General features: G+C 37.0%; 1 protein-coding gene across 4 annotated transcripts in view; it reads left to right on the top strand.

The window, feature by feature from the left end:
- BRAF (B-Raf proto-oncogene, serine/threonine kinase) overlaps positions 1-26,814 on the top strand; it is a 169,505-nt gene that overhangs the window by 107,741 nt on the left and 34,950 nt on the right. For 3 of the 4 annotated variants that reach the window (XM_069087369.1, XM_069087371.1, XM_069087368.1), the window contains 8 exons: positions 1,793-1,952; positions 5,432-5,468; positions 9,950-10,086; positions 11,415-11,532; positions 12,545-12,629; positions 16,160-16,336; positions 18,693-18,739; positions 19,524-19,642. In XM_069087369.1, coding sequence (XP_068943470.1) covers positions 1,793-1,952; positions 5,432-5,468; positions 9,950-10,086; positions 11,415-11,532; positions 12,545-12,629; positions 16,160-16,336; positions 18,693-18,739; positions 19,524-19,642 — 880 coding nt within the window. Of the gene's footprint in view, positions 1-1,792; positions 1,953-5,431; positions 5,469-6,917; positions 7,038-9,949; positions 10,087-11,414; positions 11,533-12,544; positions 12,630-16,159; positions 16,337-18,692; positions 18,740-19,523; positions 19,643-26,814 lie in introns of all 4 variants that reach the window. The other variant, XM_069087370.1, reaches the window with a different exon arrangement.

The raw sequence follows: 26,814 nt of genomic DNA, 5'->3' as shown, positions 1-26,814 counted from the left end.
AAGACGATTTTCTGTTATCATTTTGCAAATTAGAAATCTGAATTATAAGGAATTTTAAGGATATAAATGTTATCCTGAGTTTTTTTACCTTTTCTATCCTTTTTTTCAGTGAATGTTGGCTTAAGAAATGTTTCAAGTGATTCCTTTCCCCTTAGCTCTAACATTTCATATTTACCTCTGATTTCTGAGTATGAAATACACAGAAATATAAGGAAACTAAGCATGCCTCTAGTGTCATCCTGTTATTGGTCCTAAATCCAAATCTTCCCTCCTTAATCTATTTTAATTCTTTTGATGGCTTTCTTCCATATTAGGTATCCCCTCAGGATTCTGTATAATTTCCATATAGATCCATGTTGTCTCATCTACCTATTTTTTTATGGCTACTACCCTTTTTACCTCAATTCTTGATTCTTTGTTAAGCTCTTCCCTCACTTCTGAGACACGTTCAACTTCATTTTCTTTTTTTCAGTCTGTCTCCAGCTCCTGGACCCAGTTTTTCACTTTAGTGAAAAACAGTAATAACAGTGTTTAGTGTTTTGCTCTTTACTCTCACTTGCTCTTTGTGCCTGCCATTTAATATTTTTGGTAGGTAACACTCAGTCCTTCTAGGCTAGAGTGAAGGTATCCACCAATGGGGGCAGACCTGTTGATTAATTCATTGGAGACATTTGGTGATCCCAAAGGTTGTTGGATAACAATTCTCATTTGATCATCAGTAGTTGGTCACAATATCACAATACTGATCTGCTATATCATTCTTAAGACTGTAGACTCCCTGCAACTTTCTTCTCTGTCTCATGAGTACAGCTTGGTCTGCTTTGTTTCAGCGCTCCAATATGAATCTTGACAACTTATGGGTCACAAGGGAGTCTCAGTGCTCTCCTTCCCTCAAGAGAGTTCTGGGTAGAAGAATTTCTCACTTCTTTCTTTAGAGCTCTAAAGAGTATCACTTGGTGAACAAGGGGGGTTGGGGAGGAAGAGAAAGAACAAGCATTATGTACCAGGCACTCTACTAGGTACAAATATCTCATTTGTTATGTAGGAAGTATATGTAATAGTATCATCAGAAAGACACTATTACATACATACTTGAGTGTCATTTGTCATATGAAGAGTGAATAATTCTATTCCTCCTGGGGTAGGGAGTGCATGCTTGTGTCAAAGATGTTAAAAAACTCAGAACATAAGGACACATTACATTGGAAATATAAGGGGAAGCTAAACATAAAAATGGAGAGTTGAGCATGTCATGCCACTACCTGCAAACCCCAAATTTAGATTCCTTTACAGTATGTCGTTAAGTTTGTCTTTAAAGTTCTTTTTTAAAAAATTCCTATTTACTTTACCCCTCTTATCTCCCTGCCTCCCAGAATATATTTTCTGACATTAGTGATTTCTAGTATGATGGAAATTATGTAGATAACTAGATAGTAGATATATTTAGCTACTTTCTACTAAATTTTAAATAGTTTCTCAAAGGAGAGAATTAAGAATATCAACTGGTGGCCACAAGTGATTTCTCACTACCTTTGAAATAAATCTAGTGATATAATCAGGCAGGATCCTGAAGGCCTCTCCTTAAGGTGCTGAGGAAACCTGCCTTCTTAAGATTAATTATGGTTGCAAAAATTTCTCTTAAACGATTACTGATGGTAATAATTTTTAAATACTTTCTCACCTTTGATTTTATTTAAGAATATAAAAACAAAGAAGTATCTACTGTTTTTTTAGAATGTGAGATAGCATGCATTGTAGTTCTGAATCTTATTTTCCAAACTTGACTTTCCAGGCCCCCAATTCTTACCAGTCCATCACCTTCAAAATCCATTCCAATCCCACAACCCTTTCGACCAGCAGATGAAGATCATCGAAACCAGTTTGGACAAAGGGACCGGTCCTCATCAGCTCCCAATGTGCATATAAACACAATAGAGCCTGTCAATATTGATGTAAGTATTCAGTATCTTTAGAGTCACAATAAATTGTATTATCCTTTTCATCATTGTACTAGTTGCAGTAGAAAACTTTTCACTAATCACAGATCATTTAAATTTTTAACATCCTTCATAAATTGATGTCTTTTACTGATTAATGCTTTAAACCCATCATAATACTCTTTATTCTTATGATCCACTCCCTGTAGTTCTCTACTCAAGAAGCTTTCAGCCATTCATTACTTTGCAGTCATTGTGAAATAAACATCGCCATAGCTAATGTGCTCTAAAAATTAATTTTAAATTATTTCATTAAGTTATATTTATTTTTAATCTTTTACTTGATCACCCTTGTGGTGGTGTGCTCCAAGTATATCTTTACATAGACTTGAATATCCCCCAAGAGCTAATCATTGATTTCACTCCTATATAGCTATGAATTCCTTCTTTCTTTCTTTAATAATTCATCATAATCCTTTCAAATAAATATCTTCTCTTTATAATGTGTTTCACCAAATTCTGCCAAAAGGCAGAAGAAAGATCCAGGGGCTACCTCTGGCTACCACCTGCTCCAGGATGCCAATTCTCCTTTGAAACAGCTAGCCTAGGATCTGACTTGCACGAGCCTTATATTTTCTTTTTCTCACTTCTATCACTTGCCATCTTTTTCCTGGGTTCCCTAGCATTAGCTATTTTATTAGGAAAAAAAAAATATAGGTTCCTTAACTTGTCTCATTTCTTCCAGCCTCCCACTTTTCTTTCCTTACCTATTGCACCCCATCCAAAAAGCTCATTACCCCATAGGTAATTTTTTAAAGGAATTTATTATAAAACATCATAGAGAAAACATACAGGATGAGGCCAGAGATAGGAAATACAGCTTGAAGATGTAAAGTGTATAAGTTAGAAGTGTTCTTCTGCTAGGTTAATTTTGGTCCTTTCTACCAACCACAGGAAACTAGACCTTGCTTTTTCTTAGCTGTCCTTTGGCCTAGTCTTGTCTTCTGCTTTCTCAGTTCAACTTTCTAGTTAATAGATATGATTAAAAAGCTAGATCAATGTCTCATTTAAAGTTGGAAAGAAACTCAGAGGTCATCTAACCTAACCTCACCCAGAAGCATGGATTTTCTTCTGCAGTGTCCCTGACAGTTCATTCAGTCTTCACTTAAGCACGTCCAGGGATGGAAAACCTACTATTTCCCAATGCAGCTTTGTTCCACTTTAGTTTTTAGACCACTCTAATTGCAAGGACTTTTTCCTTATGTTCAGCCAAAATTTGCCTCTGTATAACTTCTGCTCGTTGGTCCTAGTTCTGTTCTTTGCAACCAATAAAAATAAATCTGTTTCTTCCACAAAATTGTTAATCCTTCAAATATTGAAAGACATCTTGTTACCTTCTCCCATAAGTCTTCTATTTTTCAGGTTAAATATGCCCAGTTTCTTCCATAGATCTTCATTTAATGAGATTTCTAGTCCTCTTCATTTCCTGGCAATCCAACTGTTAAGTCCTGTGGTTTTTACATGTCCTTCCATACCTTGGAACCCCGAAGACAAAAGTACTCCAGATATAGTCTGATCAGGGTCACATCCAGCAGAACTATTGAGTCTCTTTCTGTAGACACCATATTTCTATTAATACAACTAAAAATTAAATTTAAATTGTGGCACATTGACTCTCATTGAATTTGCAGTCCACTAAAATCCATCTTATTCAGGTGAACTACTTTATAGCTGTGCTTGTTCTCATCTTTCCCTCTCTCACCTTGTTTATTTGTGCAATTTATTCTTTGACCCTAAGAATAAGACTTTAAAGTTATCCCTCTTAAATGTAATATTGCTAATATTCCGATTTTTGAAGATATTTTCTGGATCTGAACTCTGTTATCCAGTGAATGCATCAAATGTTTTGTCCAACTTTTTGCCATCCACACAACTTGATGAGCATACCATCCATGCCTTCATCCATGTGATTTGATTTCATTTTCAAAAGAGCACCCTTGAATTCCAAGCTGTGCCTTTTTACTCCTCCCAGTCAAATGTTTGGAATTTAGAGCCTGCGGTGGGTGTCTCTACCTTTGGTCCTCTCCTTCCCCATCTCTTTGCCCCAAGGCTGCTCTTGTATCTCCTGGATGATCTGCAGGCTCTCCTCTCTCCGACTGTACTTATCCACCTGTTTAGTCATGGCATTCTTTTTTAATCAAACCTGAGATTTCATTGGTGTGTAGGAGGTGCATGGGAAGGAGTTTCCTGGGCCTGTATACATGAGTGCCTTATCTGCAACTTGATAGTGCAGAGAGTTGCCAGTGTACTGCAGCCATTATGTATTAAAGGAAGGATTTGAATCCAGGCCTTTCTTTTCACTGTGCCACACTCCTTCTTCTTAATTATTTATTTCTCCTTCCCAGAATCAGTTTAATGGCTGCCTTCAGGATAAGCTTTAAACTCTGTAGCTTGACATTCAAGGCATCCCATAGCCTAGTCCCAACTTAACTCTCATGTTGCAAGAACTCCATTCTAATAAAACTGGTATGATCAAACTTCTACTTATCATCCGTAGAACATAATGTGTTCATTCATATGCCTGTTTGCTTAGGCCATTCGCTTCTTCCTATTCAAATCTATCCATCCTTGCAAACCCAGCTCAAGACTCCCTCCTCCTTTAGTGAGTGATATTTTTTCCTCCTCTGAATTTCTAGTGCACTTTATTTTCTTACTGTATCTAGCTTTCATTTGACAATTAATGTATGGTATCTTCTGGTTCTCTTGTTGCATTGAATTTTTATCTAAATGTTATATTATTAATTAACTTCCCTTTACCTCTTAATAATCCAATTAGATGATAAACTCTTTTAAGGCCTGTCTTATGACTCATGTCATCTTATATGTAGTAATTACTCAGTAAATACTTGCTAAGTTGTTATCTGAACAAAGGGCAGTGAGAGCTGTACCCTGACAATCCAACAGAAATTTCTCTTTAAATAAATTGCTTCTGTGTTTAATGTCATGGTTTTTGTGCAGAAAGTTGGACCCTTGGCAGATGAATAAACTTATTCACAGAGAAGTTTAGGGGTAAAATGGTACATCATGAAGACTGCTCAGTCAGGCCTGACATGAACAGAGGCACAGGCTGTATACAGAGGCACAGGCTTATATGTTTCTTTTCTACCTCTGCCTCTCCTTCAGTCTCCTTCAGTCACTAAGGTTAGATATATTTCGATTTTTGCATTATCAGTAAGCCTTTTTTTTTTTTAAGTGAATTGATACTTTAAATTTGTATTAAGCTGATCTCTTATCAGTGGGTTCAAGTTAGGTACTGTCTCTTTTTTGGGTGATTTCTTAAAAGTTGGCCAGCCTGAGGTTTTTAAGTTTTATGAAGTCAAACTGGATTCACTTTAATTATCCCAGCTACTAGTAATATTTAGTGGGAAATGAAACACTATTTTTGATCTTTAACTGTATAATCAAAGTAAATACACATTACTTTTTATTTATAGGACTTGATTAGAGACCAGGGGTTACGGGGTGATGGAGGTAAGTAGTCATTTTAATTTTGCAAAAGAATTTGGGGGAAAAATGCAATTGCTTTGCTGCCTCTATCCTTTTTTACTGGCTCGTTTCATGAAACACAGACACAGAGAGAAATGTGTAGAGAAAAACCAAATTCATCAGCTTTACTTTTCTATGACATTTAGCATTTGTTCCGATAAAAGCATATTTATTAATCTGGTTGGGTAGAGTAGGCACATAAGAGAAAGAAGCTTAAATGTTCCATCAGTTTTTTTGAAGTATTTTCACATGGAGAGTTCCACTTCTTTGTTGATCTATATCCATCCTCAAAGTATAGTTACTGAACTTCACTTTGGGATATTTAGTTCTTTTTTAAACTTGGTCACAGGGTTTTCTGGTGATCAGAATTTCTCCTGATAAATGCTTTCTTCATATTAATATGTCCTGAAAGTTTTCCAACCTCCCCAACATTCTAGCCAATTTCTATGATGCCAGGTGACTAAGAATAATAGGTCACAGTTTATGACTTCCCCTTGTCTTCCTGAAAAAAGTATAAAGTTTAGATGTGTTTATATCATAGGTGACTGGGCAGATGTTCAGTTACCCTTTGGAGTAGTTCAGTTCTGCCTAGAAAACAAACAAGCTGAATTCAAACCCATTGCCCAAACAACCTGGCACTGATTAGAGTATCCAGTTATAAATTTGGAGGCTAATAAAAATATTCTTCATAAGAATATTTCTCATAAAATATTGCCCAAAGGATCATGTTTCAGGATGTCTCGTTACCTATCAAAATCTGTCCTTAGTCTTATAAATGAGTGTAGTAATTGAATGCTTTTATAGTTATACACAAATATCTCTTAATATGGCCTCTTCATTTTGACTTGCTATATACTTTCAGCAGAATATCTAAAGTCTTTTGTACCTAAATCCATTGTATTTTGTTGTACTGCCTTTCCACCTTTAAAACTACTAAATTGCTGGGTCCCCTTGCTTTGTGAACTCTACATCGAGAGTTTATAGTACCTCAGATATAGAAATTTTTTGTTTGTTTGTTATTCTGTGAACCCACCAGATAATGTTGTTGCCAGTTTGACTTTCATATGTCTTGGTAACTGTGGCTTTTGATAATTTTCCCCAACACATCCAGCATTTAAATGTTGCGGTCATGTTGGCATCTCAAAGCTATTAACCTAGTCATAAAAAATTGCCTGCTTAGTATCTAAAATTAAATGACAACTTTTACCCTTCATATTGAGTTGCTTTGGGTTTGGGGAGGATTTTTTGGTTTATTTGTTTTAGTTATTGGGATTTTATAAAAATAAGTATTTGGTTTTGTTGTTTTTTTTTATGACCAAAATTATTCTGTTAGCAGGCTTCAAGTCATCTTATTTATTCCCCATGACTTCTTTCATTTCTTCTGTGTGTCTGTCTTCCTGTCTCTGCCTGCTCCTTTCTTTCTCTCTCTAACAGCCCCCTTGAACCAACTGATGCGCTGTCTTCGGAAATACCAATCCCGGACTCCCAGTCCCCTCCTACATTCTGTCCCCAGTGAAATAGTGTTTGATTTTGAGCCTGGCCCAGTGTTCAGAGGTAGTTGGGCTCTTCTTTCTTGTTTTCACACCACCCCAAATCCCCCAAAATAAATAAATAAAAACCACAATTGCTGTTCGTGCCTCACCCTCACAGCGTGTGTTTGTAAGTGTGAGAGTTTTCAGAGAAAAAAAAAACTCAATTTTCTGCTTGGCCTGGCTGGAATGCTCTGAATGTGCTTCTTACACATATTCACTACCACTAGCTTTCTTTATGTTGTCTGACATAAACTTTTAAAAGCAAGGAAATTCTGAGCTGAAGTTTCCATCTTGTTTTTACCTTGTAACTATTGGTCCACATTTGTTGCAAATTTATCTGGACAGGAACTAACAAGGTATGGGCCTTCGATCTGAATTCCTTTGGTTTTAATCCATTTAAGTGACATCTCTGTGGTGATTAATGTCTTTATTTGTATTTTAGCATCATATTCTGTGAAAATGTAAATGTGTTAAATTATTCAGGGACACATTATTGGGACTTGAAATTTTTTTTAAGATTCTCTGATAATCAACAATATTAATACTTCTGCGTGATGGGAAATAGACTATAATATATTAATCACTAGCAACAAAATACTATGCAGAAATAAAAGTTATTGTACCTGACTATTCTTAATGTACTTAAGAAAACTTGAGTATCTGTTCTTCAGTTATGCTATGTAATGTTAGATTCATTATTTACTATGAGAGAAAAAGGGTAGCAGCATGATTTCAGACTCCAAAAAGTGAGATGACATCCTATGTCATTCCTCTATATTTTAAGCACTAGTGGTTACATTTATTATGATTCATTTAATGGTACAAAATTGGTGTAGATATCTTACTGTACTTAATCTAAAAGACAAATAGTAAGGCTTAATATGGTGTAGTGGGTTGATAGAGAGCTTCTAGTCCAGAAATGTCTAGTTCCAAGTTCCAAGTTCCACCTCAGACACATGCTGATTGTGTGGCCTTGGGCAAATTACTGAACCTCTCATTGCCCACAAGCAGCTCTTAGACTGTAAGAAGCAGAACAGTTGCTAATTTGTATTGGTAAAGGAAGTTTCCTCACTGAGAGTACCCCATACAAATGATTTCATGGGAGGCAGTACAGTTTAGTACAGTAAGAATCAAAAGACCAACTGACTTCAAGTCCTGACTCTGATACTAAATTATATAATCTTGACAATTCACTTAATTCTGGTTCCGCAGTCTGTAAAATGGGAATATTTGTTCTACCTTTGTCAGGGTTATTCCCAGGAAAGCTTTTTATAAAACACTATATAAGTATACATTTTTTTCAAATATTTTGCTAAAAGGTATTAATTAGTTGGAACTATTAATTTGTGCTTCAACATTAAGCTTAAGCTTCTAGACCTTATAATTGCTTTCCTAGGTTAACTGTACCTATTCCTTGGAAAGTATGCAGAAAAAAATTAATGTTGTTGCTTAAGAAGAGTTTAAAGTCAGCTAAACATCATCAAGCAATTGAGCCTATTTGTTTCAGAAGTTATATATAAAAAGATAGACTGGACCAGTCAATCTCAATCATCATTTTGTTCTTTCAAAGAATTAGATATAAAAAATGAGATGACCAAATTCTTACACAGACCTAACCTTTGACTAATGTTACTGTTATTTTTGCCTTTTGCACTAGGTTGAAGTATAACTTTTCTACTAATGGTAGTAAACATCTTAAGAAGCAGTATCTCCCTCATTTGGGTTTTTGTTTGTTTGTTTTTTGCTATATATGTGGAGGGATTAACTTGGATTGTGTTACCATGTAATTATCTATATGACAGCTCTCCAGAAGGACCTCAGATATTTAATCCCCAAATTTAAACCCAGGAGAATGCTGTAAGAAAATCTTAATACAACCCCACTATAAAAATAGAAGACTGGAGCACCCCCTGAGCCAGATTCAGAAAGACTAGATTTTACCTGTTGGCATGACCTCAGAACTACCTTCCCACTTGCCTTCATCATAGCTTCCCATATCTCCCAAAAGGACGGGAGTCATTTTTGTAGTTTCCTCTTGAATAAGCTTTGCAAGATCTTGGATACTTCCTAAAGGTGCCAACAGGAAGCAGAGGTAATATTCTGTAGGCTAGGACAACGACGCCAAAAATCTTAGTGGATCCTTTGATCCACACTAGTGAGTCAAAGCTTTCCCTAAAACTCTTGTATATGAATCTCCTTTCAGAAGGATTATGTGCTGGGATTCCCTTTACTGATAGACATATTGCATAGGCAGTGATTCAGCAATGAAGCCATGGAATTTGTATCATTAAGTTTTGGTCATTTGTAAAGGAATTTTGTTTTGTTTGGGGTGTTGTTTTTTTTACCAGCAAAAGCTACTTGATTGTATATACCATTGACTTGTATATATAGATAAAGAATCCCTCTCTGTATTTAACAGACCTCAGGGAGCCAAAAAATTCATGGTAGTGTAGCTTATTTAGGTATAGTGTGCTTCTTTGGATTAAATATTTTATATTCTAGATAACATAAAGAATCAGATTTTTTTTTAACTTTTAGATCTATCAGTCACATTCTCTCATCTTTTTGTGATCTGTATCTTTTAAATTAGATTGGATATCCCAAATATTTGGGCTATAACAGATTTTTTTTATTGGAACTAGTCTTCTCCTGCCAGAGAAACAAGCATCTAATTTGTGATTTTCATTAGTATTAGTTGTTATTTGTACTCAGACTCAGCCTCTATGTGAGATGTACTGCTGCAGCAGTTTGATAGAGAAAATTGTATGGAGTTTCTTTGGTAAGAATTATATAAGCACATTAAAACATGAATATCCCTCTAAGACATTTGGAGATACTGCATCTTTAAAGACAAGTCTTAAATTTTCTTAAGATTTTTTGAAACAATATGTTTGTACCTCCTTTAATGGATGCATTTTTAAAAAAATAATTCAGGGTCAACCACAGGCCTGTCTGCCACCCCTCCTGCATCCTTGCCTGGATCTCTAACTAATGTAAAAGCATTACAGAAATCTCCAGGACCTCAGCGTGAAAGAAAATCTTCATCATCTTCTGAAGACAGGAATAGAATGGTAAGGACAGGAGGTCATCTTCCTGCTTTTCTCCTAAGTTTTTCTTTTTTTAGAAGCCATGTACTAGCAGCTAAAAGAGCAATAGACATGTGTTATAAATATTGTTGCATTATTAGTATCCAAGTAACACTTGACACAAGTTAGATACTACAGATTTTGCTTCATGCAAAAAACAAAATAATTTAAACTAACTGTAGTCACTTAATATGTTTTCCAAATATGCTGATTTGGTCTTCTGTGACATGCAATTTATATTGTTCAAAATATTGTCTTAGAACTGACAATCTTTGGTGCAGAAATTATTACTGAACCACTGATTGCTGTTCTCATCTCTTTCATGGCTGAGACAAATGCATTGGTAGCTGAGGAATGAGACCTACTGTTTCTGATAATTTGGTAGCAGGAAGAAGAGAAAGGGAATAGCTCACGCAAATGTTTACTTAAGAGTTTGTGTAGCGGTTCACTTAGGAAAAGAATAATCAGACAAGGTAGATAATGAAAAGTGCTTAAGAGACATTGTAATGAGGGGATAGGGATTGGTTGGTGAAATGACTTTGATATGTTACATTTAATTATTTTCATTTAAGAAATGAGTACTAAAGTAACAGTTCATTTTGTATATCACAACATCAATTTAATTGTTGGGTTTTTTTTTTCTTAAGCACCATGCCTTAAATCCAAATCATTCTGGCTCTCAATGATTGGCCAACAGTAGGTCCCAGCCCAAGCCTCTTTTGGTCCTTGTTTGGGCCCTGATGGCTCAGAGTGAGTGTAAATAGCAATTGTTTCTGCTTTGGCCAGAAACCCTGAGGGTTTTCCCCTCCCAGATTGATTTTTTTTTTTGACTAGGTAAAAGAGGTATTCTCTGCCTTTTTTCTTACCTAGCCTTCATCACTGAATAAGGTGTTGCCTCAGTCAAACTGAGACCTGTTAAAGACCTTAACCTTAAAAAGATCAAGGTCTCCTACTGTATCCAGGGCCTCTTCAGTTGTCCTTATCTTACCACTGGACCTAGATGGCACAGAAGGAGAACGTGAGGCTGGTGAATTCACAGCCCTCCCTTACTTAAATCCAGTTCATTTGCATGTCATGGCATCACCTCCCAGATATCATGGTCCTCTTCAAGAATGAAAGACAAAAACGACGTCTTATGTTTGCCCTGATACTAAATTGTAAATCAGATATTGCTAATTCTGATGGAAGATAAAATCATAATTTAAATATTTTCATATATCATATCATTACCAGGCTTAGGCAAGTCTTAAGATACATTTTCTTTACAAAGAATAAATCTAATTTTCTGTTATTTTTGTTGAATTTTATTTTAGAAAACCCTTGGTCGACGGGACTCAAGTGATGATTGGGAGATTCCAGATGGGCAGATTACTGTTGGACAAAGGATAGGATCTGGATCATTTGGAACAGTCTACAAGGGGAAATGGCATGGTATATAAACATTAGGATAAAACTTAGCTTGGTTTATAATTATTGCATGTTTTTAAAATCTTTCATGGAAAGTGCTAAAGTAAGCATTATTTATTTTGTCATATGGCATATCATTCAATGGAATTCTCCAAAGATTGATTTTTTTAAAACTACAAGGAATAAAAATAGGTTTTTATAGATTCATGATATTAATACTCTTTCCTGAAGCATGATTCAAAGTGATTTTCAAAAGTTGATTCACATATGAAAAGTCTCAAGCTGGTCTCAAATACAAATTAATAACAAAATGTGTGGCTGTTACTGGTCACTCTAATGTTAAACCTCATTAAACATGTTAAGCTACATTAAAAACCATACTTGAACATCTAAATATATATAATCATATTAGTGATTCCTTTCCTAGATAAAATAATCCCTTTTTATAAAAAAGTAACTTGAGCTTAAAATAATCCATAAACTGAAAAAGTCTTAAAAATTGCAATGCTTAAAGGTTGATTTCGTTTTGCTTGTTTTTCAGCCAACACAGATGATTCTGACAATTTTCATGTCAGCATTATCTATTGTTAACTTCATCTCTTTTTAGATGTAGTAGTTAACCACTCTTGAAAATGGTTTTGGAATGCAACTGACAAAACTGAATTCCCAGTAATTTAAACAATATAAACTCTCCTGGCATGTCTGTCTCTCATTGGTTGGATTTTCCCCCAGAAAATAAGAAAATTTAAGAAGTTATGGTGCAGGGGTAGTTAGATGGTGCAATGAATAGAACACTGGCCCTAAAGTCAGCCTGAGTTCAAATCTAGCCTCAGACACTTCCTAGCTGTGTGACCCTGGGCAAGTCACTTAACTTGGATTGCCTTTCCAAAAAACAAACAAACAAAAAAGTTAGGGTGTAGTTCCTAAGCACATTTCCTAGTGATGTAGATATTAGCAGGGTGTGGTAACTGGTGAAAATACCCAAACATTCTCTTTTTAAAAATGCTTTTCTCTTGGGATGACAATTATCTTCTAGGTGATGTAGCTGTGAAAATGTTGAATGTGACAGCACCCACACCTCAGCAGTTACAGGCCTTCAAAAATGAAGTAGGAGTGCTCAGGTGAGCATTGTGTAAATTACTTTACAGGGAATTAAGTTGCTTATCATGATGCGTTTCCCAATTATTTACTGGCTTTGTAATTATTCCTGCCCCCTGAGCCTAGAAGTTCCCAAGCCTCAGTTCTGAACCCTCTTCTCTTTTGTCAGTGTACCTTCTTCTTCGGATCTCATCCATTCACAGAGATTGTTATAATCTATACACAGATGACTCCTCCCAATTCTATATGTTCAGCTCTAATATGTTCTCTTCTGCACCCCAGTCCTCGAGAGCCCTGCCTCTGTTTTCTGGTGTCTCCACCTGGCTGGATGTTCTGTAGGCATCTCAGACTCAGGATGTCCTCGGCTGAATGCATTCTTCTTCTCCCCCATGTCATCCAACCCTACTGCTGCTTCCTCCACACTCACCTACTCCTCTCGAAGGCAACCCATCCTCCCAGGCATCAACATTTAAATGCTCAGACTCTTTCTCTCTACGTCCTCTACTCCACTACATTCATTTGGTTACAAGGCTTGTCAAGTCTGCCTCCTGCCTCCACAGCATGTGACAGTCATCCCTTTCTGCATGCATGTAATTCACCACCATAGTCCCAAGACCTCTCATCCCTCCTGTGTATGCTGAATCTGTCACCTTGCCATGTGTAGTCCTTTCTTCACATACCCACCAAAGTCAACTTTCTAAAGCACAGATCTGCCTGTGTCACTTCCATGCTCAAAAAGTACAAAGAAATTGCAGTGGAAGAAGGGGAATACTAAGAACTGGGGGAATTTAGAAAGACTTCTTAAAATCAGGGTCACTTGAACTAAGCCCTGAAGGGGGGTAGGGACTCAAGAAGTGGAGATGATGAAGGGGAGGCCATTACAGCTTGTACAGAGGTCCTGAGGTTGTAGAAGATGAAATTTCATGGATGAGCAACAGCAGGTGGGCCAGTTTGGCTGGAATGTAGAATGTAAGAGACAAAATCATGTTTGATCAGTATGGAAAGTCAGAAGGGAGCCAGATCATGAAGGACCTTTAAATACCAAACAGAAATATGTGTATTTTATCCTGGAGGCAATAGAGAGCAGTTAAAGCTCTGGAGCCAGGTGGTGATGTTGTCAAACCTGCAAGTCTTCGATGTGAGAGAGGTTTGAATAAAGGAATGCAGTAGTTGCTATGTGCCAGACACTGTGCTAGGTTTTATGATGCAGATAAAGGTACAGTCACTGCCCTAAAGAAGCTTACACCCTAGTGGGGAAGCAACATTTAAATAGCGCAGTAAATAGCAGACATATACAGAGGAGAAGATATCACCAAAGAAGACAGCCCAGCAACAATTAAGTGTTTGAAGCTGTATTTGATCTCAGGTCTTCCCTGATTCCAGGTCCAGTGATCTATACACTGTACCACCTAGCTGCTAGAGGAAATAGGAAGCCTAAAGGCTATAATACTTCTACTTGTGCCTTGATCACATCCCTCGCCCTCCAGGAGCTCACTCCTTGGATAGCCCCTCTATGGCCCCAATTTTCAAATTCACTGTATCCACTGGCTCATTTCCTACACCTACAAACATGCCCAGATCAACCACATCTATAAAAAAACCTCCTACTAAAGATGGATTTGAGCCGAGTTCTTGAGACAAGCCAGGGATTCCAAGAAGGGGAACACTCCAGGCATGGAGGACAGCCAGTGAAAATGCATAGCTGTGAGGTAGCCTTTTTTTGAAGAACAGCAAGGAAACTAGTGTCACCAGAGGGTAGATCGTAGTAGGTTGTAGTAGATTGTAGTAAGGTATAGAAAACTGGAAAGGTAGGAAGGGCTCAGATTGTTGAAAGGCTTTAAAAACCAAACCAAGTATAGATAGTTCTTCTAGGAGAGGGGCTATCCAAGGGGTGAGCTCCTGGAGGAAGAGAGAGAGAGATGTGATCAAGGCACAAGTAGAGGGGCTATGACCTTTAGGCTTCCTATTTCCTCTAGCAGCTAGGTCTTTCAGTGTATAGAGCACTGAACCTGGAATCAGGATAGACCTAAGATCAGATACAGCTTCAGGCACTTATAATATGTTGTGAGGCCCAGGGCAAGTCACTTCATTTTTGTCTTCCCCAGTTTTCTTATCTATAAAACGGGGATAAAAATAGAACCTGTCTCTCTGGTTTGTTGGGAGGATCAAATGAGATAATATTTGTAAAGGATTTTGCAAACCTTAAAGTGCTATGTAAATGCTTGCTATTATTGTTAGAATAAATATACACTTGGCCTGCCATATAGGGCCCTTCACTTTCTGTCTCCAGTCTTCATTTCCAACATGGAAGCTCGGAAAGGAATTGGGCTTTTGAGTTAGGAAATTGAGGTTTGAATCTTCTCTGCTTGCTGACTGTGTGGCCTTGGGCAAATCATTTAACCTACAAGGGTCTGAGGGGGATGAATTCACTGACCCTTGAGCTTGTGAGCCATTTCATATTCTTCCAGCTAAACTGAGACAACTAGCCATCCCTGAGAACCCAACCTTACATCTTCCTTCCTCCACTTAAAAAACCATCTCCTTGCTTGGAATGTCCTCATTCAACAGTGCTGTTCAGAATCCTCATCTTCCTTCAAAGCTTAACTCAGGCCTACCCTTTTTGGAAGCCTTTCTCTAGTTCCCTTGATTATATAAATGCTTTCTCCCTCCTCACATGTTACCAGAGTACTTTGATTTTTTTCTTTGCCTTTGTCATTTCCTAACCTTGATTATGTTTATCACTGTTTATGATATACCCTCATCTTACCACTTCACATATGATAGAATATAACCTTCATGAAGGCAAGAATCTTTTAATATTTTCTTTGTATCCTCAGTACCTACCTAGTATAGTGCATTGCACATTGAAAATGTTTAATCAGTATTTCATCTAATTGAGTTGAATTGAATTTTCAATATAACAGAAAATGTAGAAACAGAAGTGTTTTTTCTGAGTAGATTTCATATTCAACCATTTTTCCTCCAAGAAATATCAGCAGTATAAAAAGGTTCAGGTAACAGGAAGTTGTGTGCTAGTCAGACATATTTTGAATGTCATATTCAACTCTGCATATCACATTTTAAGAGAGACAGTGACAAACCCAGAGTATGTGCAGGGAAGGGCAACCAGAATTCAGAGGTATAGAAATTGTAGCCACTAAAGGGTTGCTGGAAAAACTAGGAATGCTTCACCCAGTGAAAAGAAGGAAAGGCATAATAGTTTCTTGAAACAGCAGAGCAAACAAGTCCTCTTATACTGTTTTACACCAAAAGTTCAGATATAACTTTGAAGGCCTGGTCTTTCTTGATATCTTATAGTTGTTAATGTTCTTCCCATCAGAAACTTTATTTTGTATTTGCTTTGTATTCATTTCTATTTGTATATGTTGTTCTTCCCCTCTGCCAACCCTCCACCCTGACCCCCTGATGAATGTGAGTTCTTTGAAGGCCAGGACTATTTTGTTTTTATCTTGGTAATGCTAGCATAGGGTCTAATGCGTTATAGAGGTTCAATAAGTGCTCCTTGAATTGAATTGAAGCTTTCTTTTTGTAGGAAAACACGTCATGTGAATATCCTACTCTTTATGGGCTATTCAACAAAACCACAGTTGGCCATTGTTACACAGTGGTGTGAAGGCTCCAGTTTATATCACCATCTCCATATCATTGAGACCAAATTTGAGATGATCAAGCTAATAGATATTGCACGGCAAACAGCACAAGGCATGGAGTAAGTATTTCTCTGTTGAATTAATTTGGAAAGAGTGTTTCAGTGTACTTCAGATACCTGGAATAAGGGCATTCTTTCAGCCAAATGACTTGACCAGCATCTTAAGTTGTTGAGTCCAAGTATTATAGTGTTTTATCTCATATGCTCTTAATACAGGTAGAGGAATAACAATAGTCCCCTATAATCTTAATTTTAACAGTAATAGAATTTCTTTTCAAAATGCAAACTTACTACTGAAAACATATCTGTGAATTATGATTAGTGAGCAATGTTTTTAACTCTAAGGCTAAGAATGCAAAAAATAAGATCAGGTTTGCTTGAAAGTGTACAATACTTAAAATTCTTAAGTATTTTAAATTGTTTTGATATCCTTTCAAACAAATTTTTCTTTATTTTTATTGATGCCAGGCTTCTGCTGTTATATAACATTTATCTCCAAGGGCACCCACCCTTAAAGATTTTAAAAGGAAAAAGGAGAAAATTGAGCAAAATCAACTAACATATCAGCTGTGTTTGCTATTACATGCAACATTTCACACTGTAGTGTGAAGAGAGGAAATCCATTTTTTTCCACAATGAAGAGAGGGAAATCCATTTTTTTCCAGGGTAAAGCCTGGTCATTTTGATTTGTTGTTCTTTACATAAAAACAGTTTTTTCTAGGTATACATAACGTCGTGATTCAGAATATGTTGGTTAATAAGAAGCCAAAACATAAACTCTATAAATCTCTACCCTGGCAGTCCTTGTAGCTATGTCAAGTTGTTCAGATCTGTTGATTTTTGCTTACTTAGCTAATTGGAAAGAATAATAAGTTCTTTTAAGAAACTATTAGAAAAATAAAATAGGAAGCTGTCGTAATCTGATAGATTGTGTATAATTTTTAAATTAAATGAGTGGTGGCTTAAAAATCAAAGAGTTGAGTTAAATGGATATTTCAAAACCAAGAGCTTAAGTGAAAAGTCTTAAGTAAGCCAAAGTATACTACCTTGGAAGCTGTAGAGAGGTGATTGGAGAAGTAAACCAATATGTTTTTAAATTAGGGTAGCAATGTGTTTATACACCAGTCTGAGTCAAGATCTGACTTTGATATGGGTCAACTACTATTAAAGCCTCAATAGATGACTTAAAATAGAAATACCATTTTGGGGGAATGAAGTAGCAAGATCTGATTACACAACTGCAGCTTTGGGACCAGCTGAACTGACATTATAGGGTGGGCACAATGAGGAAATTCTCCTACCAATGCAGATCACCAGCTTGGAAAGACTTGAAGAGTTGCCTGGGACCTGAGAATTTAAGCGCTTTGCCTAGGATCACAGGCCAGTATGTCTCAGTTAGGACTCAAACCCAGACCTTTCTGGCTCTTATGCCAGCTCTCTGTCCAATTTGGAGCACTCCTTCCAAAAAGAAAGTTAGGATGAAAAATTCTCCTTCCATTTTATAAAGCTGAAATTGGATTATTGGATAACATTAAAGCCTATGTACCATCATTTGACTCCAAAATAAACACTGTGACTATTCATATGTGAAATCTGATCCCTGCAATTGTGGAAGTTATTTAAAGGCATTTGCTACCCCTACTGGAAATTGTAATCTAATTAAGGAAACAAGATAAAAGTTCTGGAAAGATAACTTACCATCTTTTTCCATTGGTTATAAGTAACAAATAAATGGTTTGACCATTATGCTTTCTAGGAGTTTATAGGAAAGGAAGATCCCTCCCAACTAGTGTGGTGATAGGAAGACTTGACAGAGAGGTAGAATTCAAGAGATTTTTTTTTTTTTGCTTTTTGGAGAGCAATTGGGGTTAAGTAACTTGCCTAAGGTTACACAGCTATTTTTTTTGTGTGTGGGTGTTAAGTGTCTGAGGCCGGAACCAAACTCGGGTCCTCCTGACTCTGGGGCCTGCACTTTTACTCACTGAACCACCTAGCCACCCAAGAGATTTTTTAAAATGGTTTAGATTTGGTTAAGTGGAGAAGGGGCCAAGGAGGGCCTTCTTAGAAGAGGGAAAATAGTAAAGAGAAAAAAAAAACCACAAAACCTCAAAAGATATTCAATAAGTAAGGAATAGACCGATTTGGCTGGAGTAGAGGATCCATATATGAGAGTCATAGAAGATTAAACTGGAAGAGTTTATTTTTATAGAAAACCATATGCTGTAAAGGTACAGTGTTCTCTAGTCTTAAATTGCTTAGTGATAGATTTTAGTTTTCATCATATTTAAAGACCATTACAGTGTCACTTTCTGTCTATGACAATGTTTCATGATTTAAGCACATGCTATAAATTTTGAAGTCAGAATTTTAGTCATTCTCCTCAAGCTAAAATAATTTGTTTGTGTTTTTTTCCCAGTTACTTACATGCCAAGTCAATCATCCACAGAGACCTCAAGAGTAATAGTATCCTTTCAGAAATGTGACTGCAGAATATAAAATAACTTGCCTTTTTCTGTTATAGAATTTCCTCCTATTGTATAAAAGTTTGCATGTTAAATTGCATAATACTAAGTGAAAGGTATTGATTGGAATTCAGCCATGACTTTGACTTTGAGGAACTACTACCAACACTTTTGGTTTTCTGAATGACTGAGCACAAGAGTGGCATCTGGCAAAGTTCTCTAATAGCAGCTTTTTATTTTTATTTAACCAGTGAATTACTTGAATAGGTCAGAGTTTCTAGAACTTTAAGATCCTTCTTGGCTTGTTCAGTATTAGCCCGCGGTTACAAAATTACAAAGTGCATGAAATGGGGCATAAAAAGGAAGCAAAGATGTTTACTCTCTATCCTTCATCAACATTAACCCTTGTAAGCCTATCACCTTCCCTTCTTGTGCTTTTGTGACATGCTCCCTAAGTCACAGGTGTTTCTGACCAAAGTGGTGCAATCTGTCATCCTGCCAACCTTGGTAGCTCTTCTGAGATGCCTGTAGGCCTTCCAAAAAAAATGAGGATGGCTTCTCACCCACTTAAAGTTCATACCTAGTGTTGAGAAGATGAGACTTGGGACTTTATGATTTTTAAAGCAAACTTGGTAACAAGGAAAGTTATAAGAAATGATGCTTGTTTAAAAACTACACCAGTATATTCACACAGTTAAATTAGATTCCTTCCATCTGTAACTTTGTGTGATGTTTGTACTGTTAAAAATTTAGATGTTGTTCTTCTTTTACTTACTACACCTCAGATATATTTCTTCATGAAGACCTCACAGTAAAAATAGGAGATTTTGGTCTGGCTACAGTAAAATCTCGGTGGAGTGGATCCCATCAGTTTGAACAGTTGTCTGGATCTATCTTGTGGATGGTAAGAACTGAGACTGTGTCTTCATTATAAGACTTAATTTTTTGCTCTTTGAGGATACTACTGCCATACTAAAAAGTGTCGTTTTTACAATTCTCAATAATGACACAGAGGGTAGTGGAGAGACTGATGGTAGGTGTAAGCAGGCTGCAGTGAGGTGGTGCCCTGTCAGGATGAATTTATAGGAGGGTATAGGCCAGATTTACACCAGAAGGGGGGGTAGTAATAGATAGGTTGAAATCTGCATAACCAAGGGAGCATCCATACTGATGAGATCACAGATAGAATCAGGTATTTAAGTTTCACTCTTTTGACTCATTTTGTAAAAGATAAGAGGAAAAAGTCATCAATTGTTAGCTGTATTTTAGACCAGAAATATGTTCTTTATAGTATGTTAGTTCAAATATTAACACATGTACTTAAAATGAGACCTTAGATGAGGGAGAAAAATAGGTATACATTGAAAAATTGTTATTTAAAATTACCATATTAAAACATCTGCGATAAAAAAGGTTTGGGTTTTTTTGTGTGTTTTTCTTTATTTTACACATTTCTTTTGAAGAGAATTGAGAATAGTAAAAGTCAGCATAAAGGGACTCGTTGTCCCTTTCACTTATGCTGATATTAGCAACTCATCTATAATTGAGAGCTTTAGAGGGTTGTCTCAGGATTCTGAGAGATTAAATCACTTGCCATGGTTATAGTATGTGTAAAATGTCCCCATGACTTTCATTGTCATTCTGTCACTCAGAGTCCCATATTGGGGCAGCTAGGTGGCTCAATAGATAGAGCATGGTCCTGAAGTCAGGAGGACCTGAGTTCAGATCGGGCCTCAAGATACTTGACACTTAACTAACTGTGTGACCCTGGGCAAGTCACTTAACCCCTAATTGCCTCCAAAAAAAAAAATAGAGTGCCATGTTACATTTGGACCAGTATGACAGTTTGGTCCAGAGGATCAATACACTATAACTAGGGGGTGGTGGTGTCCTTAATGTGAGAACAGTATCACAGGTGAAGAAAAAGCAGTTATCTTGAGTCCTGACATTCTGAGGCTAAAGTTATAAGATCAAAGCAAATGTCACAGATAAACTTTTGCATTTGATTGATTTGAATGGTAATGGTCAGAGGCAAATTGGCTTATGTTTTCAAACTTCTCTTTTCTTTCCTAAAGGTTTTATTTTATGTACTTCATTCATTTACTGATATGTCAACTAAACTTTGGGGTTTATCTCTACCTCCTTTAGACTGTTTTTAGATCAAAGAGAGATCTAATAGTAGACTTTATTACCTAGAACTATCCTTCTATGAGTTAACACTACTTTCACTATTAAATATTCTAGAGCAATCACAAACTAGAAGGGAGTTTGGCCAGAAATAGGACCCTACAGATTTTGTTTTCCTCAGCATCAATCTGATAAAATTAAAAAAGATTTATTAGGAAATATTTCCTCCTCTGCTTGGAGGAAAAAAAATTGCCTGAATTAAAATATCCTCAGATTTTATTTCTTGATAATATAGGGAATTAGCTTTAATGAGAGACTCTTTCTTGCTAGCAGTAGAGATCCAAATCATATTCAGAATGGAATTAATCTTTGTCTTAACATTCAGCATTCCTTTATTCAAACCTCTCTCACATCCTGCTTCATTTCAGATGAGATACTCTGCGATAGTCTTTTACCTCTAGGTTAGGCAACTTTCTTAATCAAGTAAAACTATTTTTATTTCACTTTAGGGTCAAGTTCTTAATCTGATCTGCCATTCTTCAAAAAATTACAGTTAACAATCAAAAAGTATTGAAAAGTTCAGGATTAGAGGCTGAACTCAATTTTTCCCTCTAAACAACTTTAAAGTAGCACCTCAAATCAAATTTTAGAGTGATAGAGCCAACAAAATGTCAAAGTGAGACATTTTCCCAGGCTAAAAAAACTTAGGAGGTTGACAAAAGTCTGTGACATCAAGGTAGAGGCCAGTCTGGAGTGCACACAGTGCAGCAGGCCTTGCAGCATCAGCAGCAGGCCTTGGATGTGTCTGTAATAGTAGCAGTTTCAGGAATTCTTAGCCCAGAGACATTCTGAGTTGAAGTTCCAGGGCAGAGAGGAGGGCTTCTGTTCTCTTACAAGGGAGTGGGGGCCTGGTGGCAGTTCCAAAGCATAGAGGAACACTGGCACTTGTGGCTGTAGAGAGCAGGAAAGCTGGTACAGGTCCAGGGCCAAGAAGAGCTCTAGTGCTCATGACTGTAAGAAAGCAGGGACCCTTCCTGAGGAAAAGACCAGAGCAGTGACTACCCCTTTCCCTGGATCATACCACCTTGGAAGCACTGAAAATCTGCAGACCCTAGAGCTAGCTCTTATAACAGCAGCACAAAAAGCCTGAAGCTTGGGACAAGGCCTCCCCGCCCCCAGGTAGCCAGAGGCCAATTTTAACATAAACTTCAAAGTCAAGAAATAGGTTGGAAAAATGGGCAAACAACAGAAAAAGAACTTGACTATAAAAAGCTACTAAGGTGGCAGGGAAGACCAAGACATAAGTGTAGAAGAAGACAACAGTGTGAAAACAGCTACAAGCAAAGCCTCAAAGAAAAATGCTAATTGGCCAAAAGCCAACAAGAATTTCTGGGAGAGATAAGACTAATAGAGGAAAAAGTGGGAAAAGAAATCAGTGACACTAGAAAAATATGAAAAAAAAAGTTAACAAATTGGTAAATAAAAGAGGCTTCAAAAAATACTGAAGAAAATAACACCTTAAAAAATAATTGACCTAATGGTAGCAAAGAGGTACAGAAATTCACTGAAGACAAGAATTTCTTAAAAAGCCAAATTTAGCCAAATGGAAAAAGAGGTATAAAATCTCACTGAAGAAAAGAATTTTTAAAAAATTAAAATTGGGGAAATAAAAGCTAGTGACTCCATGACGCATCAAAAAACAAAGTCAAAAGAATTTAAAAATAGGAGAAAATGTGAAATGTCTAATCAGAAACCAATTTCCAAAGCAAGATAGTTTAAGAATTATTGGATTAGGGGGCGGCCAGGTGGCACAGTGAGTAAGAGTGCTGGCCCCAGAATCGGGAGACCTGGGATCTAATCTGGCCTCACATACTTAGCACCACACCCAGAAATAACTGGCCATGTAACCTTGAGCAAGTTTACTTAACCCCAATTGCTTTAAAAAAAAATTATTGGATTACCTAAAAGCTATGAACAAAGAAAGAGTGTAGACATCATATTGCAAGAAATTCTAAAGGAAAACTGCCCCAATATCTTAGGTCTTGAAAGTAAAATAGAAATTTAAAGAATCTACCAAATCACCTCCTGAAAAAGATCCCAAAAGGAAAATTCCCAGGAATTAGCCAAATTCCAGTGCTCCCAGGTCAAGGAGAAAAATTTGTAAGCAGCCAGAAAGAAACAATTCAAATATCATGGAGCCATAGTCACACAGAATTTAGCGGCTTCCACGTTAAAGGAACAGAGGGCTTGGTATTCCCAAGGCAAAGGAGCTAAGACTGCAACCAAAAATCACCTACCAGCAAAATGGAGTATAATCCTTTAGGGGAAAAAAAAGAATAATGAAATAGAGGACTTTCAAGCATTCCTGATGAAAAGACCAGAGCTGAATAGAAAACTAACATTCAAACACAAGGCTCAAGAGAAGCATTAAAAGGTAAACATGAAAGAAAAATCATAAGGGATTCAATAACGTTAAACTGTTTACATTCCTACTTGGGAAGGTAATACTAGTAACTCCTAAGAACTTTACCATTATTAAAGTAGTTGGAAAGAGTCTAGATAGAGGGCATGGGTATGAGTTAGTTATGTTGGGATGATCCAAAAAAAAAGAAGGGGTAAGAAAGAGGAATGCAAAGACCTTTCTCAGTATTAGGGTAGTTGAAAGAAATATACATGCATGCATACATACATACACATATAGACCAAGGGCACAGGGTGAGTTGAATATGAAGGGATGATATTCTAAAAAATTAAAGGGTGAGAGAGGAATGTACTGGGAGAAGGAAAAAGGGAGAGGTAGAGTGGAGTAAATTATCTCACATAAAAGAGGCAAGAAAAAGCTTTATAATGGAGGGGAAGAGGGGCAAGGTGAGAGGGAATGAGTGAAACTTTCTCTCATTGGATTTGGCTTATGGAGGGAATAACATACACACTTAATTGGTTATGGAAATCTGTCTTATCTTACAGGAAAGTAGGAGAGAAGGGGAGAAGAGAGGGAGGGCCAATGGGAGGAGGGGATAACAGGAAGCAAACACTTTTGAGGAGGGACAGGGTCAAAGGAGAAAATAGAATAAATGGGGGGATGGGATAGGATGGAGAGAATAAAGTTAATATTTCACACCATGACTGTTATGGAAGTGTTTTGCGTGACTACACATGTACATATTGAATTGCTTGCCTTCTCAATGAGGGTGGGTAGGGAAGAAGGAAGGGCGAGCATGTGGAACTCATGGTTTTAAAAACAAACATTAAAAATTGTTCTTACGTGCAGCTGGGAAATAAATGATATACAGGCAACGGGGTATAGAAATCTATCTTGCGGGGCGGCCAGGTAGCACAGCGAGTAAGAGCACCGGCTCCAGTGGCAGGATGACCTGAGGATCAAATCTGGGCTCAGATACTTAGCACCACACCCAGCAATAACTGGCCTGTAACCTTGAGCAAGTTACTTAACCCCTATTGCTTAAAAAAAAAAAATCTATCTTGCCCTACAGGAAAATAGAAGGGAAGGGGATAAGAGAAAAGGGGGGTGGGGCAGGTGATAGAAGGGAAGGCACATTGGGGGAAGGAATAATCAGAATGCATGCCATCTTGGGAGGGAGAGATAGGGAGAAAATTTGGAACTCAAAATCTTGTGGAAGTGAATGTTGAAAACTAAAAATAAATTTTTTTTTTTTAAAGAGGAATGCACAGGGAGAAGGGGGAAGGGAAAGAGAATGGGGAAATTTTTCTCACATAAAAGAGGAATGCAAGGAAGAGTTTTTACAGTGGAGAGGGAAATAAGGGTGTTGATGGGCAATACTTGAACCTCACTTGCATCAGAACTGACTCAAAGAGGGAAGAACAGATATATGCATATTCAGGTGTTTATAGAAATCTATCTTACCTAATACGGAAACAGAAGGGGAAGAGGATAATAGAAAAGGGGAGAGGGAATGACAAAAGGGAGGGTGGATTAAGGGAAGCAGCGATCAGAAGCAAAACTGACTTTTGAGAAGGGATGGGATAAAAAGAGAGAGAAGAAGAAACAGAAGAAAATGGGGTGGAGGAAAATACACAATTAGTAATCATAACTGTGAAAGTGAATGGGATGAACTTAGCCATAAAACAGAAACAGATAGCACAGTGGATTAGAAATTGGAAACCAACAATATGTTGTTTACAAAAGATGCAAGGGAAGTGAGATCATTGTGCACAGTAACAACTACTATGTGAAAGACTTAGCTACTCTGCTCAATACATGATCTAAGACAGTTCTAAAGGACTCATGATTGAGTCTCATGAAAAATTGCTGTCCACCTCCAGAGAGATAAATAATGAACACTTGAGTGCAAATTGAAGTATTATTTTCTCACTTTCTTAATATTTCTTGCTTTTTTTTCAATATGGCTAATATGGAAATATGTTTTGCATGATTTCATATGTATAATTGATATCTTATTGCTTGCCTTTTTGGTGGTTAGGGGAAGGGTGTGAGGGAGGGAGACAATTTGGAACTCAATTTTTTTTTAAGTTGTTAAAAATATATATATGTATTCATGTCACAACTGTTGAATATTCTGTTGTTATTGAATCGGAGCTACATGTGGATCATGTTATCCTAGACTTGGACCTGGATCAATCGATAAAAAGAAATGCAAAAAAAAAAAAATGCTATACAGCAAAAAAAGATTTTTCTCTTTTACCTTTTACTTAAAAAGTCACTAGGTCTCCCTAGCTACAGGAGCATAAACTAATAGCATATGCAGTTATTCATCTCTTTTTACTTTCATCAGCTGTGTCATCACCTTAGGACCATTTCTTCATTTCTCAGTAACTCACAAAGCCAATGAATGGTGGAATAACACTTAGGGCCCTGAGAAAATAAAAGGTGGATTTTCATGGTCTAGACCAAGAAGCTCTCTTAACCATCAGTGACACCTAGTTTCTTTCTCCCCCTTAGTTATCATCTGAATTCCAAAAGAGCAAAGGTGCCTTGTAATCCAAAGCAGGTCCACATCATATATTTTTTAAATTATGCATACAATTTAAGAGCTGCCATTCTATGCTTTATAATACTTTCTGGCCTTCTGCAAAAAAATCAATGCATATGTATATACAATTTTATGTACATACATATATGTAATAAATGGAAGGATGGATGGATGTGCAAAAACAAGCACATATACTATTTTCTTCTTTTCCTCCTAGTCCTTCACATTCTTTGTCACAACATAAATATTGTCTCTAAACTCTTCCATTTGGAAAAATCAAAGGAAACATCCTAGTACTCTCTTACAACAGCCTCTCCCAAGGCAGTCTGCCCTACTTTGCCGCTGCGCCTTTCTGCAAATCTCTTTGCTCTGACTGCTGCAGGATTTATGCTGCCTCTCATGGTGAATATCTTCAAAATGAACCATTAAAATTTGGCATCATCACTTAGGTCCTTGTAATTAAGGCTAAATACAACAAGAAGGAAAGGATGCAGTATTTACTTTAAGTTCATTGTAGACCATAAGTGACTAGGTGGTGCAGCGAATAGAGTACGGGCCCTAGAGTCAGGAAGACCTGAGTCCAAATCCAGCCTCAGACACTTAACACTTACTAGCTGTGTGACCTTGAGCAAGTCACTTAACCCCCATTGCCCTACCTTAAGCCCCTCTAAAAAGAAAAAAAAAAAGATGTTCATGCAGTTACTTGAGCACTGTTGATTGAGATCTAAGCAGTCACTCAGCAAACATTTATTAAGTCCTTTCTGTGTGCCAGGCTATGCCAAGAGCTGGGGATGCAAAGACAAAAATGAAGCAAGCCCCACCTTGAGGAGCTTGCATTCTTTCATGAGAGATGTCATTCATAGTGAGCTAAAGCTAGTGATGAACACAAACATTAAAAAGTTTTTAGTAGCTCTCCAGGGCTGGAGGAGAATGAAAAAAGAGATGACTGTAATCAGGGGGGATGGCTTGAACCATT

The sequence above is a fragment of the Petaurus breviceps genome, unplaced genomic scaffold (assembly GCF_028583685.1).
Source record: "Petaurus breviceps papuanus isolate PSGF00001 unplaced genomic scaffold, PetGlider_PUasm1.0 181, whole genome shotgun sequence".
In the NCBI taxonomy this organism is placed as follows: Eukaryota; Metazoa; Chordata; class Mammalia; order Diprotodontia; family Petauridae; genus Petaurus; species Petaurus breviceps.
Note: the sequence above shows the minus strand (reverse complement) of the source record. Positions and strands in the feature narration are given on the sequence as shown.